The 26,412-nt window shown below is 50.9% G+C and overlaps 1 protein-coding gene and 1 pseudogene across 1 annotated transcript; one reads left to right on the top strand and one right to left on the bottom strand.

Annotated features, from left to right (window-relative positions):
* Positions 1–2,619: 2,619 nt before the first annotated feature.
* Positions 2,620–10,760, top strand: LOC144278557 (uncharacterized; annotated as a pseudogene).
* A 697-nt stretch (positions 10,761–11,457) lies between these two features.
* Positions 11,458–26,115, bottom strand: BUD13 (BUD13 spliceosome associated protein). The gene is made up of 11 exons (XM_077839823.1): positions 25,936–26,115; positions 23,241–23,334; positions 21,340–21,424; positions 19,900–19,957; positions 18,441–19,186; positions 17,283–17,638; positions 16,881–16,989; positions 15,288–15,426; positions 14,683–14,867; positions 14,187–14,268; positions 11,458–13,165 (listed from the first exon to the last, which is right to left on the bottom strand). Exons 1-11 carry the CDS (start codon positions 26,055–26,057, stop codon positions 13,072–13,074), a joined length of 2,070 nt encoding a protein of 689 aa, XP_077695949.1. The 5' UTR covers positions 26,058–26,115; the 3' UTR covers positions 11,458–13,071.
* Between the last annotated feature and the right edge of the window lie 297 nt (positions 26,116–26,412).

The raw sequence follows: 26,412 nt of genomic DNA on the forward strand, positions 1-26,412 counted from the left end.
TACTACTTCTCTGGGGCAAGGAAACTAACTGGGGGAGGGGGAAGCAGGGCTCCTAACCCCCCAAAAGCAGCCAGGAGAGCACCCGGCACAGAGGAGCAATGCACGCTCCACCTGTCCTGCAGCCCCCCCTGAGCACAGTGCACTGAGCTTGGAGGAAGCACCTGAAGTGTTTGAACAGAGGATTCCCGTCCTGACGGAGGCTTTCAGAACAGGCAGGGGACAGCTCCTGGCCCCTTGCTGTCAGCACTTCCCCCCATGATGAGATAATGCCCCCTCCTGAGCTCCTGGCTGGGGTACGAGTTGCATGGGGCCTCCTGTGCCTTGCTTCACCCTGGGGTCAGCCCCCCACCAAAACAGCCTCAGAAAGGTGTGATGGGACAGGCTCATGCACATGTTGGAAACCCCTCGGGCAGCAACGGTCCACTTCTGAGTGCAAGTTCCCTCCCTGCCCTCCCCAGCTCAGCCTGGCGTGTGGGCCGAGCCATCCCCTTCCTGGCCCCTGCTCTGCCATGAGATATGTCACTGAGCCCTGCAGCAGCCCCAGCCTTTAGCTTCAACACCTGAATTAACAGCTCGCGAGGCCAATTCTTCAGTGCCGGGGAGGGAACTAGTTCTTGGTCATAAATTCAGCTGGAATCCAGAGAGATTTCAGGGGCTTCCCTTTTTTTTCTAGCTGCATCATTTAATACTTGAGTCATCACCTGAAATGTGTGCTGTCCCTCTTGCGTCACACGCTGGTTGGCTCTAGGGCTGCTCACTGGCGCTGACGGGCCATGCAGACCGCACAGCGGCTTCTGAGGGCTGGGCTGCCTGTTGGGTGGTGGTTTGTTGTTGTGGAGCTGTTGTTGTTATACAGCAACCCCCTTTGGGTGAGTGTAGGATCCGACTTGGCTACTGGGCAGCCAGGGCTGGTTTCAGAAATGCTTAGAAAACCAAACAAGTCCGATAGAAGCTGGGAGGTGAGACTGACATTCTCCCTCAGCCCTGAGAGGGCCTGGAATTAAAGCAGAGGAGATGTGCCTGTCTTTGAGCAGCTGGAAATGGGTATTTCCTGCAGCAGGGAGTGGGTAGCGGTCGGGGACTGACCCCATTACGCTTTGTGCAGGGTCAAGTCACAACAGCAAGTAAATTATACAGACACACGCTCACCAAACATCATTACCGGAGAGGGTGGGCAGCCCTGTGTCCATCAGCACCACTGAACTGCTCCTTCACCTTCACAGGACTCGTAAGAGACCAGCCCCCGAGGCAACTTAGGGGTTTTTAATGCATTTTGCTGGGAGTTTGGTAAACTCCTGAGGGAATGGGCTCAAAAGGGTGGGGAGAGAGAGAGATGACCTATGTTCAACTTGGCCAAGTCTCCAGGGCTGGAAGGGAATGGTTTTCTGTTCTGTTTGTTCTCGGATCCAGTCCAGTTAAGAAGAACAGCAAATACTGTCAGACTCATAAAACATCCGAGAGTTGGCAACACTGTAAATTTATTATTAAAAGTCCCAAGCCTGGGACTCAGGTTATTAGCTGAGGATCCCACTTTAAAAAAAAAAAGACAGACAGACAGGCAGCTAAGTTCCTGTTGCTCATGGCTGTGGAGAAAAGCTTGAAAACGTGAACCCAAAAGCAAATAAAAATAACCTTTGTCTCCAATTACTGAGCAGTTACCCCCTTATTAACCAGTGAGAAGGAGACTCTTCTGCATCCTTCCATTAACATCTGCCAGGACCGTTCAACTTGTTAATGAAACAGTGCTTCAAACAATTAAATGACTGATGACACTCAATTAACACGCTGATTGGCCTCTCAGCTAATTGGTGCTGGCTTGGCCAGCTTCTTGTTGGTGGCAACTTCAGCCTTGAACGGGTCCTCAGCAGCTCCGGCCTCAGGGAAGTCGTTGGCCGGATCAGGCAGCTTCCTGCAGCCATGCCAAAGAGCTGGCTCTGGAGATGCAGACCCGCCTTGAACAGTGCTGGCCAGTGGCTCTCCAGAGTCCCCCAAGCCTGGGGGATGTTCTAGCTAGCGTTAGAGAAGCAGCGTGGAAGGTACTGGCCTGGGAGTCAGCAGCCCTGGGTCTAACCCCAGCTCTACTGGGCAAGTCACTTCTCTCTGGGCCTGTTTTCCCCCTCCCTTCCTTTCACTATGCAGACAGGCCCCTGCCCCAGAGCTCACCAGGTGTGCACAGCACCTAGGGGCCCCCGCCTGCGAGTGACTGTCCCCTGCCAGAGGGCTGCATACTTTCCCATGGTTGTTAGCGGCCCTGTGGAGCCCTGCTGCTCCCAATCCTGTCTCAGTTACAAACCTAGCCTGGGAAACACAGCGCAGCCCTTCCCCTCCTCTAAACTCCTGGTAACCTGGCATTCGTGGGGTTGCTAGAGCAGCATTCACATTCAAATCACTCTTGGGTGAAAGGCAGGAGACCAGGAACCATAGCAACCTGCAACACACACTAAACCCCTAAGCTCAGCCCAAACAGAGACTCCATAGAGCCCAGAAGCAGCTGCTCAGAGCACTCCTGGGTCCGTACCACCAGCCCTGTAGCCCGTCATCTCTAGAACCAGAAACTGCATCTCACAGGTGGGGGGCGGAGGGATTCCCTCCGCTTGCCTGACCTACAAAGCCTGGGAGATGGAGTCCCTGCAGTTTGCTTGTCTCTGTGAACTCTGCGACTGTGGGTAAGTGAGCGCCCGAACAGGCACAGACAGACACACGCCCTTTGTTTATTTTTGCTGAAGGCTTCTAGAGCAAGAATTGGTTCCTTTCCCCACTCCACACACACTAGCCCTGATCTTAAGCAAAAGCTGCTGGCACTGAGGAGTGCAGGCAGGCTAGAAGCCATGGGCAGCACAGAGAAGGACAGCAGCCTGCTCTACATGTCTCACTGTAGGGCTGTCTCTCTCTCGGTGTTAGTATGGAGCAGCTTTACAAAGAGCTATCATCACTTGTACTGCAGCGGTACCCAGAGGCATGAGAAAGTCTCGGCCCCACAGACCATCCATGTGCGTGTGCATGGATGTATTCTGTAGCGTTTACCCATGTCCCTGGGGACTTACAAATTTTAACCACCTCTTTTCAGAACATGACAGAGGCCTGCAGCTGTGCCCTGAGCCGTGTTGGTAGTGGGAGTTGGGCAGTAGCAGGCCGGGGGGCAGGGTCATTTCACAGTATTTGGTAGCTTCCAGCTCCTACCTGCACCACAGGAGAGATCTCTTCCTCTTACCAATAGCATCCGTCTCCCCAGAAGCTCTGGGAGGTGCCAGGTGGAGGGGAGCCGTTCTCGGGGGCGCTGAAAGCTGCAGAGCACCTGCCGCCCCACTGCCCAGCACACAGCTCCCAGTGAGCAGACCCGGCTGCCTGAGCAGTCACCCCCCCTGGGGCACACAGGCTGGATGTGGAGAAGGCTCCCAGAGGGGAGGGGAGCCTGGTTTCAGTTCCTCTCTCTCAGCTGCTTCTCTGTCACACTCAGTCGACACAAGCGCCACAAGAACTGCAAGAAGTGGAGCCGGCCAGCGCCTCAGGACTGCAGGCGGCCCCAGCTGTCCCATTACAAGGCAACTTACACCCAGCCACCAAGTAAGCGAGGGGAACCAAAGCAGTCTCCCTAGTTTTACACATGCCCCGTGCGCCTCCCGGTCACCTCCTCACTCTTCCTCCCCTCCAGACGTGCATCCTCGAAGCAGCAAGAGGCCACTCCGCACCCCTCCACACCCCAACCCCCCAGCCATGGCCTTCAGCACCACGCAGCGGGCAGAGTTCATCCCTTGGGAGCTGGGCCAGAGGACCAAGGCACACGTCCGGGTAACGCCAGCACCGCAGCTGATCCAGGCTAGGGTCCTGCCGTCCCCCTCTCCCGAGAGAGAAAGAAGAACCCCTCTCTCCCCCACCCGCCCCCCATTGAGAAGGCCAGGGCTCTACCCCACCCACTCACCTGCCCTAGCAAGGCCTGCAAGCCAAGGGGGCTCTGTGAATTAAGCCACGAGTCACCCCTCACGAGGGGAGGCGCCCTCTGCGGCTGGACACTCTGGAACCCAGTCAGCGCCAACGGGGGCTGCACTGCCTGCTCTCCACTGAGCCCGGGTTAGCGCAACGGGTCGCTCCCTGGGAGTGGCGTGGGCCCAGCTGCCCCCCGGGGAGGAGACAGGCTGACCCTTCTAGCCCAAAGCACGGGGCGGTCATGTTTTGCAGGAGGCGTATCAGTGCCCAGAGGAGCCCTTCCAAAGCCAGAGTCTGTACCGCCTCCACTTCCCGCCCAGGGAGCCGGTCGTGGCCACCCTCCGGCAGCCCCCGATTCACAGGCAGCCCGACGGCTCCGGCTTCCCCCACACCACGACCACCAAGGAGAGCTACAAGGGATGGCGAGTGGAACGCCCAGCCTGCTATGGAGAGCCGCCAGCCCTGGCAGGTATCTCTGGGACCCCCCCGCCCCGCCCCCCAGGCTGAGATCGGCCAAAGGGGCTGCATTAACTTGGGGTGCCCGCAGTCCACGTGCCCCACCCCTGAGTCCTGGATCTGGATAGTGCCCTGAGTGCTCGCCGGTGCTACAGAAGCCAGGAGGGCCTCTCCAATGCCAGACACCAGGCCCACAGTGCCTGCCATGGGGCTGGGCTGGGCTGGGCTCCGTGCCCCGGGGCACGCCCGAAACCCAGGGTTCAGCCCGACCCGCTGCGCTGGGAACACTGAGCAGCACCAGCCCCGTTCTCTCCACCCCAGGCGCTCTCCTGTCCCCTGACCAGGCGGCCGAGATGGAAAGCACCACGCAGCGAGAGTTCACGGAGAAATGCGTCCCCAGACCGGAGCTGGTCAAAGGCCTCCAGGCTCAGCTCACCATCGAAGGTAACAGAGAGGATGAAAGCTTCCAGCCCCACATCCACGTGGGCCCGGAAGCAGGGCTGCCCCCGCATAGGCTCTGCAGCACGCAGCCGCCCTCGCCGGGATTGCGCTTGCTGTTGGCGTCTTAGCAAGCCCGTCTCCAGCACGTTCCCTCGTTTCAAGCATGGCCCTGCTGGTTTTATGGCTCCCTCTAACCAGCTTTGCTGGGCACAGGCCCGTCCCCCAAACATCCTCCTGGTCAGGGTTTGCCTGGCCTTGCCACTTTCGTAGAACTGCCCTCCCCAGGCCCGCTGGGCCCTCCTGGGGCTCACCGCTGGTTCTCGCTTGTGCCTACCTTCTTCCTGACGGGCTGCGGGCTGCGTCGCCCCAGGTACCCCCTTCTCTAGGCCCTTCTCCCAGCTCACTCGGGGCTGCCTTTGCCAAGCCTGTCCCAGCTCCTCTCTCACGGGCTCCTCCCAGCTGCGTTCTGCACCCGGTGTGCAGCCAGCTCCAGACACCCGGGACCCATCCTTAGCCTTGCCCCATCGCACCCTCAGCTGGGGCTACATCCGCCGGGCCACAGCAGGGCTCAGCCCAGCTCCCCTTACGGGGCCGACTGGCCAGCCTGCCACAGGGCCCTTTGCCTCCAGCCCCAGCGGCTCCCAGGTGATACAGTCTCGGGCTGCGGTGCCCACCCTGCGGCCCAATCAGCCCAGAGCTGCGGCCCATGTGACAGCCGCAGGGCCACACAGGGAGTATTGGATGCGGCCCACAATGGTAAACAGGGTGAGAACCACTGGTCTAGGGCAAGAGAGGTTCTCAAGCAGGGGAACACCGAGGTTTTTCAGGGGGTACAGCAGCTCAGCTAGATATTGGCCTGCTTTTACAACAGGCTACATAAACAGCCCTCGTGGAGTCAGTACGAACTAAAATGTCCTCCAGACGACGACTTGTTTACACTGCTCTATAGACTAGACACTGAAATGTAAGTGCCATGTTTATATTCCAAGTGATTTATTTTACAATTCGTGGTAAAAACAAGAAAGTCAGCCATTGTTCAGTACTGGTGTGCTGGGAGAGAGCTGTATTTTTAGGTCTGATTTCGTAAGCAAGTAGTTTGCAAGGGAGGTGAAACATGGGGGTGCGAGAGACAAATCAGACTCCAGAAAGGGGTACAGCAGCCTGGGAAGGTTGAGAGCCCCCAGTTTAGGGGTACATCTACACTGCAAGAGGCAGCAAGTCTACGGACTGGGACTCACGTTCGGTGCTAAAACCAGCTGTGTGGAGCTTGCGGCTTGACCTCGGGTACTCACCCCGGTCCCTCGGGTTCTGAGCCCAAATCTGAACAGCTCCAAATGATTCTTAGTGCTGTAGCACAAGCCCTGAAGTCCCAGGCTCTGAGACTCACTGCCCCTTGCAGTGTAGACACACCCCAGGAGGCTGGTCACGGCTAGGTGTGAGGACACTATGCAGGAAGGCCAGGATGGGGCTGTACCATATGCACAAAGCAGCACAAAGTTTCAGAGGCTAACGAGCATGGCAGAGCTGAGCTTACCGGCTGGGAGGCTTGTTTCCATGTCATTTCTCAACTGCCAGCCCAGGGGCTGTCGGAGTGCTGAGACGACCCTGAAAGCCTGGGCTGAGCTCTCTCTGGGGTACTTTCCAAACCAGAACCGGGAAAAGCTTCCCCATTCTCCAGCCTGAGTTTACTGTCCAACAAGTTTGAGACTAGCTGAGAGATGTATCGTTTTATTAATCTGGCCTAAGACACGGGATGCTCTTGATTTCTGCAGCCCCTCTCACTAGGGTTGGCGAACCAGCCAAACCCTGCTCCTATAGAGAGGGGTAGCCCCTCCAAAGACTAACCCCCACCCCCATGGCACGGGACAGTACATTGCTTTCTGTTCTGCTAGGTGATCATGACATGACGACAACCCACCAGAGCACCTACCAGTCTGTGCCCTTAGGGAAGCGGGTAGCCCAGTCAAGCGGTAAGGGAGTAGTGCCAGCAAGGAAACGAACACAGGTGGAATACATGACCAAGTACCAGAGTGATTTCCCAGCATGCAGCTTGTTACCTGCACGGATTTGGCCTGCTCAGCCTCCTCTGGACAACCTGGCAATCAACCAGGGCTTCAGGTGAGTGCAGCCACCAAGTAACGCCCATGGGCAGTGCTTGGAATGGGGAAACCCCAGGCAAGACGAGGGGTTTGTCTCAGCATTGCAGCAAGGATCCCTCAGGCGGCAGAGCAGGTAAGCTGAGCCTTTGACAGAGAGCTAGCACAAGGGCCCTCCCCTCCTCTCAGTCAGAAGAATGCTGCATCCAACCCCAGCAACAAGTTTTGGGAAGAGGAAGAAAACAGGATTTTGTTCCTATAAACAACATTGCCAAGGGCTTTGAGATCCTCAAGTGAACAGTGCCCGGCGGACATTCACTGATATTAACGCACACACTTACCAAACGCAGTAGCTCAGTGTTGACCCCATTTTACAGATGGGGAAACTAAGGCATGGAGCAATGAAGTGACTTGTCTGAGGTTGCACAGCAAGTCCTTGGCACAGCCACAAATAGAACGCAGGAGATGCACAGTGATGGTTGGTGTGCAAAGCTCTAAGGAACACCTGATTCACCTCCTTGCAGCTGAAGTGTTTCCCTCTTCCACCCAGCACAGATTTTCAGACAGTGCAGAGGGAAAGCTACCATGGCTGGGACACCCGCAGATACCCTCGTGCCAGCCCTATCAAGCTGAAAGAGGAGCTGGCAGACTTGGGGAGAGAGTGGGATGGAAAATTCAGTGGAGACACGGTGACCAAGGTAATGGGAAGGAAAGGGGGGTTATATGGAGATCAAGGGACTCTTTGAGCAAAGTTAATTTCAGTGAATGAATAAAGATGATTCTCACTGACACAGTGGGAATAAATCTAGTGATTAGAGCACAAGGTCTAGGAGTCTGGGTGCCTAGGTTAATTCCCAGCTCTGTCACTGCCTTGTTTTATGAGCTTGGGCAAGTTTCTTCCCCTCCTGTCTGTAAAATGGGAACAGTGACACTTCTTCGCCCCACAGGCTGGGAAGCTTTGAAAATCTCCTTAATTAGCCAGCGTTTGTAAAGGGATAAAGGGGTGTGGTCCATGCAGTTCCCACTGATGAACTGCTTGGAGATTCTTGGACAAGCCATGCCAGAAGTTCAGGATAATTATATTTTGCTTTCATTCAGTAAGTCACTAACTCTAAGCCAGCGTGCAGGGTCAGGTGGGACCAGTATCTGGGCACCCCTTGGCTTTTGTGCCGAGGGCGCAGTGGTTGCTTTGTGCAGCATGGACAGAGAATCCCCTATTGCAGTGATCCTGCCAGTGGGGAAAAAAGGAAGCTAAAGAAAAAATGAGATGGAGGGAATGCTGCCTGAACCTCCCCTCCTCCCCCAACCCTTGGGTATCAGTGTCACTTTCCACAGTTTTGTCCTGTCCTGCCCCTGCATGGCAGAAATGGACTGGCTCTCTTGCCCTGGTGTCATTGTGACCCAGTAGTAAACCATTGGTGTAAATCATGCACTCAGCCATTCCACTCCCAGCTCCACACCTGGAACAGCAAGTGGTATTTCCCAACGCCGCGTTCTCTAAGTACCAAGGGACAGACTTTTAAAAAAAGAGAACTCTGCCATGTTCTCAATAGGAGCTACAAAGTGCAAAACTCTTTTGAAAATCTGGCTCTGCCTCTTTGCAATCTAGAGATGAAAAGTACTATAAAAAAGCTTGTGGTTGTTTTTCTGACTCTCTCTTTGTCTCTTTCCAGCTCTCTTACCCTCCTCTGCCCTTGGACAGGCCTCTGGAGACCATCCAGTGGCCCCCCACGGTGTTGAGATCCCTCCCTGCAAAGTTTGACGATTCCACAGCCCACAAGTTCTTCTTCAGAGACTGGGGAGCCCAGCCCCGAATCCGGCAAGGCGACCCCCACGATGGAGTCTACATCCGACCTCTGGTAATACGATGGGGCCAGGAGACAGCTCCTGCTAAAGGGCTGCCCATGGCTGGTACCCTCACACAACACAGACGGTCCTGTGGAAGCAGAGTGCATCCAATAGCCTCAGCGCAGCCTTGTACGCCAGACAAATTCCACAGGGTACCACAAAGACACAGGCCACTGTCCCATGAATGATAAGGTGCTCGAGAGAACAGCAGCCAAATTTCAGTCAGGGTCCTACCATGGCAGGTGCTGCACAGACTCCCCAGGCATGCAGAGTCCCTGTCCTGCAGAGTTTATTATCTGAATAGACACATGGAGAGACACATGGGGATTCAAGACACAGGCAGCGGGATAGCTGCAGATATCACCTTTAAAAGAAGAAGTGTGGCACTAACATGATGGGAGGTGAGGAAGGGAGTTGTTACCTGGGCCGAAGAGGTGTGGGAGAGGAAGCTGGTGGGCAGGGAATGAGGGAGTGGAACAGGAGCTTGGAGCAAACATCCAGTGAGGAAACAATGACCGGAACAAAGACAGCCCTCTTGCTGCAATGGGTAGGGCTGGAGCTGGGCACCCTACTGCTGCCACCAGTCAGTCTAGGTCCTCTACTGCTCCCCCCAAGAAGGGGCACATCTGAGACAGCAAGAGGTGGAGGAAAGCAGCCCTTAGGCAAACATTCACCACGTTAAACCTGGGTATTTTGACTGCTACCCTGGCAGCACACACATGCTACTTTATGTCCCAGACCCCCTAGCAAACAGCATTCAGGAACATCCAGAAATATAGACGGCAGAATCCAGACAGGCCACGTCTGTCTGCCCCTCGCACAGCCTGTTGTATATTTACAAGTGCCTTACCTCATCTGTTCTGTGACACTGGCAGTGACAGAGCATCTACAACTGACCGTGGCAACAACAGGGGAAAAACCCTGCTTCCTTGCTAACACATTTTAATATTTCCTAAAAGCAATTTCCTATCGTTCTCCATTTCTTTCTTTTTCAAATGTAATTACCTCTGCTCCGCATTCAGAACGGAAAGGAAGCTGACAAGTTGCCAGTATCTCTAGTTAGCAGTTGGCTCATGTTTAATGTAGCCATGGTTGGGGCAGGGGCCACTTTGATAGCGTTTCCCAACACCTTGCAGTGTAAAATACAAAAAAAAGGGACTGAACTCTGTGACTGTTTGGATTTCTAGGCCAAGTTTGAAAGCCAAACTACCACACACAGCACGTTCCTGCCCCAGAGAGCGGAGAAGGTGAAGAACTGCAAACCAGAGCAGAAACCAATCTGAGCACAGGGAAAGCAGGATTTCTCCACCGTCCACAGGGAGTCTTACAGGTACGGCTTCTTTCGGTGACTGAGTCCAGGCAGGCCATGGCAGCATCCTGATTGCTGCCATGCAACAACGGCTTCGCTTGCACTAGGCATACATCCACGTAACTGGATTCTCCACACTCTCTTTCAGGCCAATCCCGCTCCCAGTCTGTCGTTTGCAAACGTACTTGATCCAGCAACAGCAGCAGGGAAGAGAAGCAATGAATTCTCTTGTGCCCGTTAAAGCCTGATTGCAGTGTAGATCCAGGTCCCTCAGCCAAATCAACTCTGTCCCCAGGATGCTAATGGGCAAACAATTACTAACTAGACAATTTGATAAACTGTTTTTTGTGCATCTTAGCAACATTAAAATGGCATCATCTAAATCTCTGAGACTGAGTATGCCTATACTGCAGAGGTGTGATTGCAGCTCACACAGAAGTACACATGCTAACTTTAATCTAGCTAGCGTGGCTAAAAACAAAGACGCAGCAGCACAGAATAGATACACAAGTACATACCAAGGGTTCTTGGCAGGCTTGTACAGCCTGCATGTCTTCGCTGCCTTTTAGCCAGGTTAGCGAGATTAAAGCTAGCGCGGGTAAGCAATCACCTCCGATCACAGTGCAGATGCACACTCAGAATAGCTACTATTAATTTGGCTGTTGTGCATGGATGTGGTATTTGTTTCTTAAGATACAGCAATACAAATGTAATATCCATTGAAATTACACAATAATTGTACCTAATTTCATTGTATTTCCTGTTTGTTTAAGGATTCTGTAGGAATTTTACCTTTAATAACTTCTAATATTTTAACACTAGCTTTCAGAGTGCGTTAGCCTATTATTTTGCATTTTATTTTAAAGAAAATAAAAATTGTTTGTGCTTAGTGTTAGCACTTAAATGGTCCTGATTAGACAGATATGCATTCCTCAGCAAAAGGAGCGCTTCCAACTTTCTATCTGAACAACGCCAAACAGTAGTTTTCTGCAAAGCTGGAGTAACAGAGGAGCACCAGCAGCACGTGACTTATCAGAAAAATCAGATGACAAAAACAAAAGTCTATTTATATACGTCTATCTCAAGAGGGCAAAGGCCTACAACTTACATTGACTTAAAAAATCCAAGGGTTAATTTTTTTTTAATCACCAATTCAAACTTAATTGTAACTGCTGTGAACGATTATAATATGATGTCTGTGCCATGCATACATTTATCCTATACATGTATTTGTGTTTGGAGCTGGTCTTCACCAGGAACTTAAATCGGTAGAGCTACTTGTCTCAGGGGTCTGAAAAATCCACACCCCTGAGAGACACACCTATGCCAACTTAACCCCTGCTGTAGGTTTAAAGTTTAAAAAAACCACCCCGCACAAAGAGCCAGCTAAAAAACAAAGTTATTATTTACAATTGTACATCCAGGTTACAGGACTGCTAGAAATTTAACCTGTTAAATAAAAAAGGAGCATGACCTTTTGACCAGGAGAAAGCACCACCCCAAGAATCACATTTCCTAAGAAAACGTTTGCACTATACTTCCCACCCAGCACTCTCATGCAGCATGAGAACCATGGGAGCCTAATTCCTATCCCAAGACCCAGACTGCTACTAAGGCAAGGACCTTCCATGGAAACAGCTGGGGCATTCAACATCTTCTCTCTGCAAAGTAAACAAGAGAAAACTCCAGCTGCCTGTGAGATCAGAGGTGCTTTCTCAACAGGAGGGACCAGGCCACATTGTCTCTCCCTTAACTGTGGCTCAGAGTCTTGGCAGAATGGTCATCTGTTCTGAAAGTTAGATTTCAGGTTTAAACAAACGTGCAAACAGCAAGGCTGTGACTATGCAACTGCCAAGCTAGCTGTTACTATCAGACCGCTCGATAGAGACCAACCCCTTGCCATCAGATACTCAAAAGAAAATCACATTCAGGGTAGTACATTTAAACCCACCATTACCTGCATCTTTCCATAAGCAGTTAACCCAGACCAACTGCCAGAGCTTTTAGCCAGGATGGGTTTTTTGTCAAATACAACAAAAGAGTTTCTCCCCCACACCCCTCTCTCAAAAAACCCCATTTAGGAAGGGACGAGATAGTGATGTTACACCATATGGAACAAGGCATTGTAGGAAATATTTGTCTACTTAGCTAAGCTCACAGCTAAGAGCAAGAGGGGCTTCTGCTTTACAACTTTCACTGCCAGTCGAGGAATCCACACATTGCGGGACAGAAAAGCCACTTCAGGCTCCTTAGCAATGACATCAGGCAGACTTTCTGAGGCACAACAGCGACAAGCCAGCTGATGGTATTAAAGCACGAGCTGCCACCACTGCCTACAAATACCTGTTGAGCTCCCCACAGCTGAAATCTCAACTTTCGGTTTACAATCTTGATACGCAAAAGCATAATTATTCTATGAAGTAGTTTTCTTTAATCCTCTCCGCACCCCAGAGAAGCACCTGAGATTTGGGACACAACTGAAAACCAACAGATCCCAAAAACACCTCCAGGGGACCAGGAGTTTGGCTGAAAATAGGGTTACAAATGTATTTATATATAATTTGTTAAAAAAATATTAATGCCAGAAACTGGTGTCTCTTCTGCATCTCACAGCAGGTCCAAGAGAGCAGAACAGCTCCTGCAGGTAGCAGGATACTGCACTTTGCCTCTGCATTCAACCTGTTGGCTGCTCGCAGTAAAGCTGTAGAAGTTCTTCTCTGTGCTCAAGGGACCCAAAGTTTCCCCCTTCTCCTCTCTGCCTGCCTGGACAGAGTGACCTGTTTTCATCCTCTTCCAGGAACATCTTGAACTTTCCTTTAGAGGCAGCCTTGTCATCCCCAGGTAGTCCTCTTTAACACTAAATGCTATGGAGAAGAGGTGTTCAGGGAAGAATAAGCCATTTCTTACAGCTCTTGCAACGGCATTAGGTGTACTGAGGTCTCTCTTCCTCCCTGCCAGGGAGCCAGGAGCAGTCTTCCATATGGTTCTCTCTTTTGTTTACATGTCCTCAACACTCCATTTATATGCAAGCTCCTGAACTGCCTTCTTGCTGGCTAGCCTGGCAAAGCGCTTCTGTTCAAACCCATTGGACCTACAAAATAACATCAACAAGAGTGTGGGTTGGTGCACAATATACTTTACCAAGCCATTTCTGAGAAATGAAACCTTTTGGAATGACCAGATTGCTCAAGCTCCCCTCCATTTCTAGATTGCTGGCTCAGTTTCAGCTCCATCCGTAGTTAACAACAGCTGGTGCCATCTGGTGGCAGTTCAGTGGCCACTGTACAGCAAATTAGGTGAGACTCCTTCCAGTTTCTAACAATAGATGTCCTGACTGCAAAAGCCACGTATCCCCACATTGGCAAGACGGACAAACTATGGAGATTGGTCTCCCAGCTCACCATAGCAAGGGTCTGCAAATGTCAGCACTGAGGCATATTAGCAAGGGGGAGAGCAGGGTGTGGAAAGCACAGATGGTAAGAAAATGGCAAGTATTTTCTGTGAAAAATTAAAAACATACATTTCATGGAAGTTTTTGATTTTTCATCTAAAAAATGAAAAAAAAAAAAAAAAGTTATAATCAATACAAAAAAGACCGGTTGGGGTCCTCCTCCCACCTCACTGGGGAAAAAAGAGGGGGAGGATGGGAAAGGGGAAAAGAGGAAGGGGCGTGCACCTGCAAAAACCTGAAACCCAATAGTTGGTCATTTCAATTTGACCAACGATTTGTAAAATTGCCAAGGCAAACATTTTTCGGTATCACTGAAAAGCCATTTTCACGCCCCAAAAATTCAAGCAGCTCTAACGAGAAGCCTGCAGTGCTGCTTACCCAGGCTGCTCCCCTTGTGCTGGTCAACAGAGAACTCTGGTCTTTCGGGGCGTTGAGCCAGCACCTCACTCTGGCATGAAATTCACATCATTAAAAAAAAAAAAAAAAAAGCTTTGGAAGCTCATTAAGCCAAGAGACTGTGTGCAAACGCCTTTGTGTGCAGGCAGTACAGCATGCTTCCCCCATGCCTTTGTCTGGGTTATCCCCTGAGCTCAGGGTAAGCTCTTCAGGGCAGAGGCCCATCTACTACCTCTACCGCCGCAAACTTAACAGGAATGCCTACCTGTCCACTCCATCCCAGCGATACCCAGGCCATAAGTTAAACCTGTTCAGGGGAGGTGCTGGTCCATTGTACCTGGGCTTCTCTAGAGGCAGAGAAAAGCAACAATATAATCCATTACTATTTCAGCCCAATCACGTGGTTATGTTAACATCAATCGAAACCAGTGTACACACACAAGCGCTGAATGCTGAGCCAGCCAGCCAGCCTGCTGAGCACTGACCATTATTCATGGAGGCAACTTCCAAATACCACCTTTAATCTAGTTTAACTCTGTTGGTTCATAAGACCATAGCACTGTTGTTCACCTGGTCTCTAAGCCAATCAGACCACAGCTGGCAAACAACAGTACAGTTGTTTTTACCACTACTGCACTAACATCCACCAGAAACAGACTGATCTGTTACGGTGAGTCTTGTGCTGTGTATTTACTCACAGCAGCCTTGTTCACCAGTGCAATCACTGGAGCCCTGAACTGCCATAACAAATACAAACCAACCTCTCTTATCCTTGCTCTCTTTGGCTTTCTTCTTTTTGATGAAGTTAGCCATGGGGTCCCCTTCTCTTTCCTTCTCTCGAAGCATCTGATCCAAGTCTTGGTCATCAATGTAACGAGCCAATGGCTTCTGCATCTCCTTTACTGCATCCTCCACATTCTGCTGCTGCTGCCTACTCTGAGCCAGGCTTGAAAAGAAACATACGAAGCCTTATGTTAGAGCAAGTCAGACCCAGGGCACATCCTACTGCTTGCTCAGTGTGCTTGGCTGACTGCAATCCTGTGCTACCAACAAGTGTACGGCACTCACACTCCACACACCAGTGCTGGACAGGAAGATTCAAGAGATCTCTAAGATGACAGAGAACATTTGGTGTCCAGGTCACAGGTTCAAATCCAGAATCTCAGTGCCTGGTCAGTGCTCCCTGGGAAAGGAGTCCAGTGATCTCACTCCAGTCACAAGTGGGCCTGCATCCGTATCACTCAAACCACCATCAAAATGGCCATCTTTGTTGGAAACAGAGGTGTTACATCATTAGGGGGAGGGGATATTATGCCATGGAACAGAAGGACTGAGCAGTTTGCTATTGAACTCTGGGACTTCTTACCCCTTGCCCCACTTGGCATACAGCTCATCTCTCTCAGATTTCGCCTCCGCCTTCTTCTGCTGTTCAAGTCGTTCCTGCGTAAGGTCCCTCTTGCGGCCTGATTTGTCTCGAAAGACTGTTTCAGCATTTTGGGATTCATCTGAAGACATGAGAAGGTCCAGGTTAGTCATTTTAGAACATTTCCAAGATCTCAGTCAATTCAGTTAATCACTTCTACGCACTTCAAGAGCCTTGTGTTTTGGTTGGTTAATGTATATTTTTTTGTTTTTAAAGTATTCCAGCCTCAGAAAAAGGTCACCAACCAATAACAACAGAACCACAACCACCAGTTTCTAGCCACTGACCACAACTGTCCTTGTAGGTAGGCCTCTTCAAATCTCAGTCTGACCCTGTTCTTTTAAAAAGTGCTCCCTGAGCCTGCCTAGCACCCTGATGCAAGTCCCAAAAGCTTCAGCCCTCTCTATTATTATTTCATGGGGAGCAGTGCTCGGGGGTGGGGGGGGTTCCACCATTTATATTTCATTTACTTTACAGGCCTAGGGCCCTTTGTTTTCAGTTTTTATTTAATTTTTCCCAGGAATTTATCAGTGTTTATTACCACAACACCAAAAACAGGTGAAAATCAGTGCAAAAAACTATTAATAATGTTTCTAGGTAAGTATCAGGGTTTATTTTGGTGAACGGAAAGATGGGAAAAAAGTATTCAGTAGATGGATTACTGCTTTGAATTCCGTTCAATGTGGTTTGCTACAGAACTAAAACAGAACTCAAAACACAATGCCACTTCTGAGTTTAAGAAAACAATATATTGCTAATCCCCAAACAAAACTTTTCATTTGAATAAACAGTTTACTGTTGTAGACTTAGAACTATTAACCTATAAATATTTACATTTAATAATTGGGCTATACCATTTGCCGCGCATACACTCAACTTCATCCTTTTCTCCTGATTTTGGGTTTTTTTTAAACTTTTGAATACCTCCTTGTGTTCTGAAATGTATTCTGATATAGATTTTAGTTTTCTTCCCATTTTAGTGTGTCAAATCTTTAAACCATTAGCTGCTAACAGCTTGAAATGTGTACATGGTCGGCATGAGATTGATCAGTATGTTCGGATGCACACACACGCACTTCAGAGCTTGCATGCGTGCCTGTTTGTTTATTGTGTGTACCTTATCTAGGTTAATACGTAGCCTTACTTCAACAAGCAATTTTGCATGTACACACACGCAGAGTATTGTATTATCGTAATACATATATCTCATGCAATGTCTTGTATTTTCCTAATAAAACAAGTTTTTTTTATGTTTTTGAATGATACAAAAGTATGGTGAAAATGAGAAAAAAAAGTGAATACTTTTTGTAAAACCTGCGACTTTTTTAGTAAAAATCGATTTAAACTGAAAATGAAGGGGCTTTACAGGCCCTTCGAAGGCCTTTCAGAGTGCCTAGATGCTACCCCACAGAGAATCACTTCAGCCAGGGCCCACCACACCCAAAACCCCTACGACTAGCAAAGAAAAAAGCAGTAGGAACCAGGCTGTAGGTTGAAGGAAGGTTGATGCCCATTACAGTCTCATTAACTCTTTACCTTCCAAGTGTTTGTTATTTCTGTCATGTCTCCTGTGCTCCTGCTGTTCTCTCCGCAGCAGGTCGGCTGACACCAAGCCAGCTTTACCCCCAGACAGCATCTGGCTGGCCTGCAAATCCAAAAGGGATACCACACATTATCACTAGCTGAAGGCTGTGGAGGCCCATCCATGTAATGAGCTGGTGATCTCAGTCCAGTTCTTAGGAGAAATGCCCATATCACCAAGCCACCTCCCTCCCCGGGGCAATAACTGGCCCCCTTGTGGGCACTCTCAGCAGACACACAAAGACTGAGTGGGCCAAGAGGACAAAGCTAATCACTCAACCTTACCAATGCTCACTGCAGGACGGGGTGAGGCATGTAAGGAGGGCAGCGTGGGAAACGTATACCTTACAAGCTTACCCTCTGGTCCTCTCCTCTCTCCCCCTGGAAAGATCTTTTAGAATCTGGGCCTCGACGAGGAGGCAAGAGGCCAGGAGAGCTCCTTGAACTGTGGAGTTTCTTTCCAGCTGCCTGACTCCTTCGGGGAGGAGATAAATCAGAATCCGAAGATGTGTTCTGATTCCTCTTGGGAGGAGAGAGTTTGGAGTGGGAGTCACGGTGTAGCAGGCCTGGTCTGCGACTGTTCCGAAGGGGGGAAAGGTCAGAATCAGAGGAATCCTGGGAACTCTTCCGTGGCAGTGAAGAATCAGAGTCATGCCTCTTGCGCCTTTTAGGCGACAGAGCCTGTTTAGGCTTTTTATTGGCTGGAGAAACGTCTGCAATAATACAGAGATATCAAATTATAATCACAGAAGAAATACAATTTGGAGCCCTGTAAAAGCCTGGACATGCTAGCGTCTGTGGTGCATCTCTGCAGAGCTAAACTAGCCAGTTTTGGAAACCAGAAGAGATGTTAAACAAGCCATGTGATAATAGGGTACACAGACAGCTAAGCCCTGCCTGGGCACTCCTTTTAGAACTCTATATCAAACTCTAAGAACAGCCCCAACTGGTCCTAGACATTATTTTGAAAATCCCTCTTCTACACCTATAAAAATACTGGTAAGTACTTAGGTATAATCAGCATTGCTCCAACAGCTTCGTTCCTGATTGAGGCTATTTCCCATCAGCATGGGCTAGGTCAGCTGTCCCTAAGGCCACCTCTTCATGTGCAGGGAAAAAGGATATTATTAACATTCACTAACACGTGTTGGAAATATTCTTCTCTTTCCGTGAGGTTCCTTTTACTTGAATTTGCCTCTGATATAGGCACTTTGAGTTGATTTTTAACCCCTTGCTAAGTCTGTGCAGAACGGGACTGAGAGACTTAGCTTTACCATTACAAAACTTTCGTTACTGGGGATTTTTGTACTTGTTGTAAGATAAGTCCAAGTCCTACCATCTTTAACTTACCAAGGGAAAGTGTGAAACACTGATTCCAAATCCCACAGCTGGCAGCAGTGTTCAAACATGGTCACAGACTGGGGCCTGACAAACGTTTAGAAATAACACGAACTTGAGTGACTTGCTGTTCCCAAGAGCACCCGGCTAGCGCTGGATGATCTCATACACACTCACCTCTTGTGCTGCTTTGTTTTTTCAGCCCATTAGGTGATCCAGTTCTCTTTCTCTGACATGGTGATGTGGCTAGGTCAGAATTGTCTCTGTTCTTCCTGGGGGGCGAAAGATCTGGAGTTATCTGCTGCTTATGATGCGATGAGGACTTGTGTGGGAAGCCGGATCTCAGATTAGATCGCTCTCCTTGGATTCCTCCTGGTAGCGATTTGTCCATAGTTTTGTTGCTTTTTTTGCCTGACACTGAGTTGCGGCGGCCCCGGCGGGGCGGCGACAGGTCCGGCGAGTCGCGGCGGCCCCGGCGGGGCGGCGACAGGTCCGGCGAGTCGCGGCGGCCCCGGCGGGGCGGCGACAGGTCCGGCGAGTCGCGGCGGCCCCGGCGGGGCGGCGACAGGTCCGGCGAGTCGCGGCGGCCCCGGCGGGGCGGCGACAGGTCCGGCGAGTCGCGGCGGCCCCGGCGGGGCGGCGACAGGTCCGGCGAGTCGCGGCGGCCCCGGCGGGGCGGCGACAGGTCCGGCGAGTCGCGGCGGCCCCGGCGGGGCGGCGACAGGTCCGGCGAGTCGCGGCGGCCCCGGCGGGGCGGCGACAGGTCCGGCGAGTCGCAGCGCTGATTCCTGGATGGAGACTCATCTGAAGAATCATGACGCTGCTTCCTGGGTGGAGAGCTCTCAGGTGAATCATGGCGACCTCTCCTGGGAGGTGATGGTTCAGATGAGTGTTTAATTTTCTTTTGTTTTGTGGTTTCTGAACTGGAAATAAAAACAAAACAAGGGGTTTGTAAAGCAGCCAGCAGGGTTTAAAGGATGTTAATAGCCCTCCTGAATGGAGCGCTGGTTACCAATTCACATTTGGTTCTCAGTTTCACAAACAGACGTTCACACAGATTAATTCCTGCACTTGTCACCTCTGATCTGTCACTACCACACAAAAACCCCAAAAGGGCTCCTATACCTGAGCCCTCTGAGCTCCGGCCGGGTTGGCATTTAAGTTCTACCAGAATCACTTTATGACCAACATAATACTTAAAATCTGTTTCAGCCCCTTCCACTATTATGGGCAGTCGGAATGTTTTTAGGAGTCATACGAGAATATAAAGATCCCAAGGCTGTTATGAAAATGAGGGAACTCTACTGTCCTCATCACATTCCAGCTTTGCTTGGCAGCACGCAGTCACCAACATTTTCTCTACATATTTAAATGACTATGGAATAAATCTGCTTCCTGTGTTAAAGTGTTGTGTAGTATTTCTGTACACTGTAATAGACAGTTACTGCATTCTCCCCCAGAGGTGAATGCATTTTAGGACTGAATAAAGCAATCCTCATATATCCCTTTCCTACATCATAAGGCTTAACTGTAAAGTACTGTGAGACCCTGTGATAAAAGGGACAACACTGAAAACAAAGTATTATACAAAATAAAAAAGAACCTGGTAACCACGACCCCAGGCAAAGCCCCATACCTTGCTATAGACTTGGCAGCTAGAGAAAGGTCTGAGCTTTGTGAATCTTCATTCTGATCTAAAAAAAGAAAAGATCATCACTTAGATTCTCGTCATAGTGGACCACAAGCTAAATATGAGTCAACAGTCTAACACTGTTGCAAAAAAAGCGAACATCATTCTGGGATGTATTAGCAGAAGTGTTGTAAGCAAGACGAGAGAAGTAATTCTTCCACTCTATTCTGAGCTGGTTATGCCTCAACTGGAATATTGTGTCCAGTTCTGGGCGCCACATTTCAGGAAAGATGTGGACAAATTGGAGAAAGTCCATAGAAGAGCAACAAAAATGAGTAAAAGTCTAGAAAACATGACCTACGAGGGAAGACAGAGGGGACATGATAACAGTTTTCAAGTACATAAAATGTTGTTACAAGGAGGAGGGAGAAAAATTGTTCTTCTTAACCTCGGAGGATAGGAAAAGAAGCAATGGGCTTAAATTGCAGCCAGGGAGGTTTAGGTTGGACATTAGAAAAAACATCCTGTCAGGGTGGTTAAGCACTGGAATAAATTGCCTAAGGAGGTTGTTGAATCTCCAGCACTGGAGATTTTTAAGAGCAGGTTAGACAAACACCTGTCAGGGATGGTCTAGATAATACTTAGTCCTGCCATGAGTGCAGGGGACTGGACGAGATGACCTCTCAAGGTCCTTTCCAGTCCTATGATTTCTCCATAAAATGAGAGCACATCTCAGAACTTGTGAGGTATATGCTTTTTCTGTTGGTGTTTTATTTTTCAGCTTGCAGAGGCAATATACTCAGGGGAAGGGAATGGAAAGTTAGCCCAGATGTGCTCCCTAGATGAAGTCAGACAGGGCTCCCTGCAATCAACTAAGAGGGCCCCTGCCCTCACATCTTCTGCAGGTGATGACTATGCTCACTTTCACCCTCAATTCCATCGATGACAACCTGACAATTGCAGGGCATCACCTTGCTGAAGTCAAGCTGAAGGTCTTGGCTTTATCTTCAAACCCATTCACAAGTCCCCCCATCCGCATCTCATCCTGTGTCCCACTGTATCCCATCAGCCCCTCTGTTCTCTGTAAAATGCCAGTCCTGAATCTCTCTTCATTTCCTTCTATCACTTTCCACATGCAACTTTCCATGCTGCCTCTTTCCTGTGGAACACCCCTTCTAAGCCAAACCACTTCTCTTTGGTCAAGTTCCTCCTGAAAGCTCTTTTCTTCTGTAAGGCTCATAAGACATATGTATTGAAATGTGGAATGAAAACCCTATAAAACTTAAGACTTCTCCATCTCTGGGTTACAGAGTGTTTCCTATTTCCTACATATCTATCTTTAATTGTAAATTATTTGGAACAAGGACTTACTACATTTGTGGGTATTGTACCAAGCTGAAAACTTTACTGGGGCTAAAACAACCACAACCACCACTCCAAGCTTACCTCCTAAAAGCTTCCATTTATTGTTTGTCCGGAATTCTTCCATCCGTTTCACTTCTTCTGGACGCTCATCAATAAACTCTGCCACCTGAATGTAACGTAGCAGAGTTAGAACCAAAGAGATTTTTTACTCTCAAAAATAAACACATTCAGGCAACTAATGTGGTTTGCCTGTAAACCTCCATTATTCTACTGCACAGACTTTCTGTACATTGATATCAAAACATACAATATTGCTAAAGCCTCTGACTATGTATTAAATGCTGGGTTGTTCTCTGTAACTCTAGAAAAGAACACATCCCTTACTACTTAAGTTGCAAAGTCTAGCTCACAACATCAATTGCACAGGCTTATTTGATTTCATTACAAGAGGTTGTTTTAAAACTTTTCAAAATATTTCTCTCATCTGTTGCTTTTGTTTTGGAACAGCTCTCCTCTGCTTCTTTTTCATTTAAAAATCAATCTCTAAAGACCCACCATGCCAAGCAGTCTCAGATCAAAATTTAGATTTGGCTCAAAAACAGGAATTAGCAAAAAAAAAAAAAATTATCAATTCCAATGGGAACTTTGTTTGTTTGTATTTGTTTGAAGGGAAGTTTTAAATCTAAACAGTATCTGTTCACAAGACATTGAAGATGGGCTACCCCAAAAGAAGCAGTAAGTGAAACTGATCAGTCTCATTAAAAATCTTTCAGTATCTCAGGTGCTGTTAGTAACTCAAACAAAGGCTTTTAAAAATATGATTGTTAACTCAATAACATCCTACTAAAAGTTGCTAGTTACAGTCTGTCTACTTACAGTGTGTCATTGGAACCTGAACTAGACAAAGCACAGGAAAATATGCTCTAGCACAGTAATTCTCAACGAGAGGTCCGTGGCCCCCAAGGGGGCCTCGAGCAGGTTTCAGGGAGGCCTCCAAGGAGGGCTAGCATTAGACTCGCTGGGGCCCAGGACAGAAACCCAAAGCCCCACTGCATGGGGCTGAAGCCCAGGTCCCTGAGCCCCACCACCCAGGGCTGAAGCTAAAGCCTGAGCAATGTAGCTTTGCAGGGGCCCCTGTGGCATGGCGCCCCAGGCAATTCCCCTGCTTGTGACCCCCTAACGCCAGCCCTGGCTTTTATATGCAGAAAACCAGCTGTTGCAGCAGAGGTGGGCCGGGGAGTTTTTATAGCATGCTGGGGGGGCTCACAAAGGAAAAAGGTTGAGAATCTCTGCTCTCGGAAGCAATTACCCCAGAAGAGGGACATGAGTCATGAAGCATAATGGTCTCTAAGTGCTTTTCAATTACTTTTAGACACTCGCATCCTGGATTCTCTATGGGACATGTAGTGTAACACAGCCCTTGTGCAGCCACATCTTTCACACGTGCTCTGGGACAAATCTGACACTGATTAAGGCCAACAGAGTTGCACCCACTTATGCCATTGGTCAATTTTACTTCCTATTTCTGAAACATCTTCACAGAACAGCAGCACTGCAGGGTCAGCTGCTCTCTCCTTTTGCTATAATGTTGTTTTGTTAATTTTTTTAATGCAAGACAGAGATGTAGTAAGTAACAGTCCCTATCACCAACAGCTTACAAACCAAATGCTCCCTTTGCTGACGGTTGTACAAGGCCGAGGAGAACAAGGCTCCAGTTTGCTTTAAGCTTTTAGATCTACTGCAATGCATATATAAAAAATCTGAATGCAAAGTATCATTCTTTCTAGGATGCTAATGAGATCTCTCTACAGTTAAACCAGACAAGTTATTCACTTTGTCCACTTACACAGGCAGCCATTCCCCCGGGCACTGCTTGGCAAGTGTTTCCCCCCATGATGACAGCAGGAAGTTTGTAAGGGTGCTCAATAAAATCAGTACTTTGGTTTTTGATAGCACAAGCCTCCAGACCCTTGAGTACCCACCACAGGCAGATCCCCTTCATCCTCTTCCTCCTCCTCTTTCTCTTGTGCAGCAGAAATGCTATTCCAGCTCACATCATCATCCACTATTCGCATCCTGAGAGGAGGGGGAGAAAGGTAGTGGCATTAGGAAAGGACCATGGCTCATGGGAGTGAGTACAAAGCAAATGAATGAAGCAATAAGGGGCATGTGTGTCCAATGTACGCAACTCAGGTGGCAGGCAAAGAAAGGACCCTCAGAGACACGGCAGTTGCATTTTGCATCCCCATAGTCTACTGCTGTGAGACCAACCACCCCCAATCAGCCACCTAGGGGTGATGCTCTAGCTATACCTCTCCCCATATGCAGTGAACAGGGCAGGGAGAGCAAGAAAGAAAGCTACACAAGCCCCAAGCCCCAAACACACACTGGGGATAGGGGTAGACACAAGTGTTCTGGTCTCAGAAGGGAGGAGATGACTGGTGGGCCCCCATGGTTAAGGGGTTACTTGGGGATCCTTCAGAGTGGAAGTGGAGGAGGTCTCTCAGATTCATAGATTCCAAGGGCAGAAGGGACCATTGTGATGATCTAGGTTCTCAACCTGCAGCCATGGGCCGCTTATGTCCCAATCAGCACAGAGCAGCAGCCCATGTGACATCCTATGGGCCACACAGGTAGTATTGGATGCAGCCCACAAAGGTAAACAGGTTGAGAACCTGGATCTCCTATATGGCATAGACCAAGGAATTTTCCCACAATAATTCCTAGAGCAGATCTTTTAGAAAAACATCCAGTTCTACCTTTCTCTGCTAGATTGAAGAGCCCATTATCACATATTTATTCCCCACCTAGGTTCTTACAAACTGTAACCAGGTCACCCCTTAACCTTCTTTTTGTTAAGCCAAATAGACCGAGATCCTTGAGTCTGTCACTATAAGGCAATGGCTCTCAAGCTTTCCAGACTACTGTACCACTTTCAGGGGTCTGATTTGTCTTGCGTACCCCCGAAGTTTCACCTCCCTTAAAAACTACTTGCTTACAAAATCAGACATAAAAATATAGATGTGTCACAGCACACCAGTACTGAACAATGGCTGACTTTCTCGTTTTTATCTTATAAGTGTAAGATAATCAACTGAAATATAAATACTGTACACACGTTTCAGTGTATAGTCTATAGAGCACCGTAAACAAGTCGTTGTCTGGGCTTTTTATGTAGCCTTGGCGTACCCCTAGTTGAGAATCGCTGCTATACAGCACATTTTTCAACCCTTTAATCACATCCCTAAGCGCTGTGGGGAAAATCGTTGGGGGGGGGGGGTCAGGGAGCCTGGGGAAAGTCTGGAGGAGCCAGAGGAACCCTTAGGGCGGGAGAGGGGGGTCCCTCGGAGCAAGGGGGGCCAAGGGAGCCAGGGGGACCCTTAGGGCGGTGGGGTCCCTGGGAGGAAGGGCGAGCTAAGGGCTGGGAGAGCCTGGGGACCCCTTAGGGTGGGGTGGGGTCCCTAAGAGCAAGGGGGGGCTAAGGGAGCCAGGGGGACCCTTGGGGGGGTCCCTGGGAGCAAGGGGGGACTAAGGGCTGGGAGAGCCTGGGGACCCCTTAGGGCAGGGTGGGAAGTGGGGAAGGGGGTCCCTCGGAGCAAGGGGGGGCCCAGGGAGCCAGGGGGACCCTTAGGGCGGGGGGGTCCCTGGGAGCAAGGGGGAGCTAAGGGCTGGGAGAGCCTGGGAACCCCTTAGGGCGGGGAGCGGGGTCCCTGGGAGCAAGGGGGGGCTAAGGGAGCCAGGGGGACCCCTTAGGGCGGGGAGAGGGTCCCTGGGAGCAAGGGGGGGCTAAGGGAGCCAGGGGGACCCTTGGGGGGAGTCCCTGGGAGCAAGGGGGGGCTAAGGGCTGGGAGAGCCTGGGGACCCCTTAGGGCGGGGTGGGAGATGGGGAAAGGGGTCCCTCGGAGCAAGGGGGGGCTAAGGGAGCCAGGGGGACCCCTTAGGGCGGGGAGGGGGTCCCTGGGAGCAAGGGGGGGCTAAGGGAGCCAGGGGGACCCCTGGGGGGGGGTCCCTGGGAGCAAGGGGGGACTAAGGGCTGGGAGAGCCTGGGGACCCCTTTGGGCGGGGTGGGAGATGGGGAAGGGGGTCCCTCGGAGCAAGGGGGGGCTAAGGGAGCCAGGGGGACCCCTTAGGGCGGGGAGGGGGTCCCTGGGAGCAAGGGGGGGCTAAGGGAGCCAGGGGGACCCCTTAGGGCAGGGAGGGGGTCCCTCGGAGCAAGGGGGGCTAAGGGAGCCAGGGGGACCCCTTAGGGCGGGGAGGGGGTCCCTAGGAGCAAGGGGGGGCTAAGGGAGCCAGGGGGACCCTTGGGGGGGTCCCTGGGAGCAAGGGGGGGCTAAGGGCTGGGAGAGCCTGGGGACCCCTTTGGGCGGGGTGGGAGATGGGGAAGGGGGTCCCTCGGAGCAAGGGGGGGCTAAGGGAGCCAGGGGGACCCCTTAGGGCGGGGAGGGGGTCCCTGGGAGCAAGGGGGGGCTAAGGGAGCCAGGGGGACCCTTGGGGGGAGTCCCTCGGAGCAAGGGGGGCTAAGGGAGCCAGGGGGACCCCTTAGGGCGGGGAGGGGGGTCCCTGGGAGCAAGGGGGGGCCCACTGCGGAGCTCGGGAACCCGGGGGCAGCGGCGCGGGGCCCGAGGAGCCCTGGGGGCGGGGGCCCCCCGGGGAAGAGCCGGAAGCGGGGCCACTCACCCCCTGCCGCCGCTCCCCGGCGGTTTCTTCCTCCGCTTGCGCCTGCCGCCCTCGGGCTCGGCCGCGGCCCCGCCCAGGTAGCGCCGCAGGTACTCGGCCTTGGACAGGCCCGGGGCCGCCATGGCGGCGCGGCGCGGGGCGGACGGGGCGGCGACGGGGACAAAGCGGCGCGCGGCGCGCACCGGAAACCGCCTGGCCCCGGCCGGCGCACGTGGGGCGGGGCGCGCGGGCGCTTCCGGCGGGGGAGGGGTGTGGGGCGCGCGGCGGGGCTCCTGCAGCGAGGAGTTCCCTTGGTCTCCGCCTGCTGGTGCGCGCTGAGCGGGGGAGGGGGAGCGTCCGTGACTGAGGGAGCGGGACTGGGCGCAGGGACCGCCCTAGGCCGCAGCGGGGTAAAGTATTAAAACTGCCTGTCCGGACATTAAAAGCCCCCGTCAGGCCGAGGGCCCTGCTGGAGGCTTGGGCTGGAGTTGAACCAGG

Source organism: Eretmochelys imbricata, chromosome 22, assembly GCF_965152235.1.
Source record: "Eretmochelys imbricata isolate rEreImb1 chromosome 22, rEreImb1.hap1, whole genome shotgun sequence".
Taxonomy (NCBI): Eukaryota; Metazoa; Chordata; order Testudines; family Cheloniidae; genus Eretmochelys; species Eretmochelys imbricata.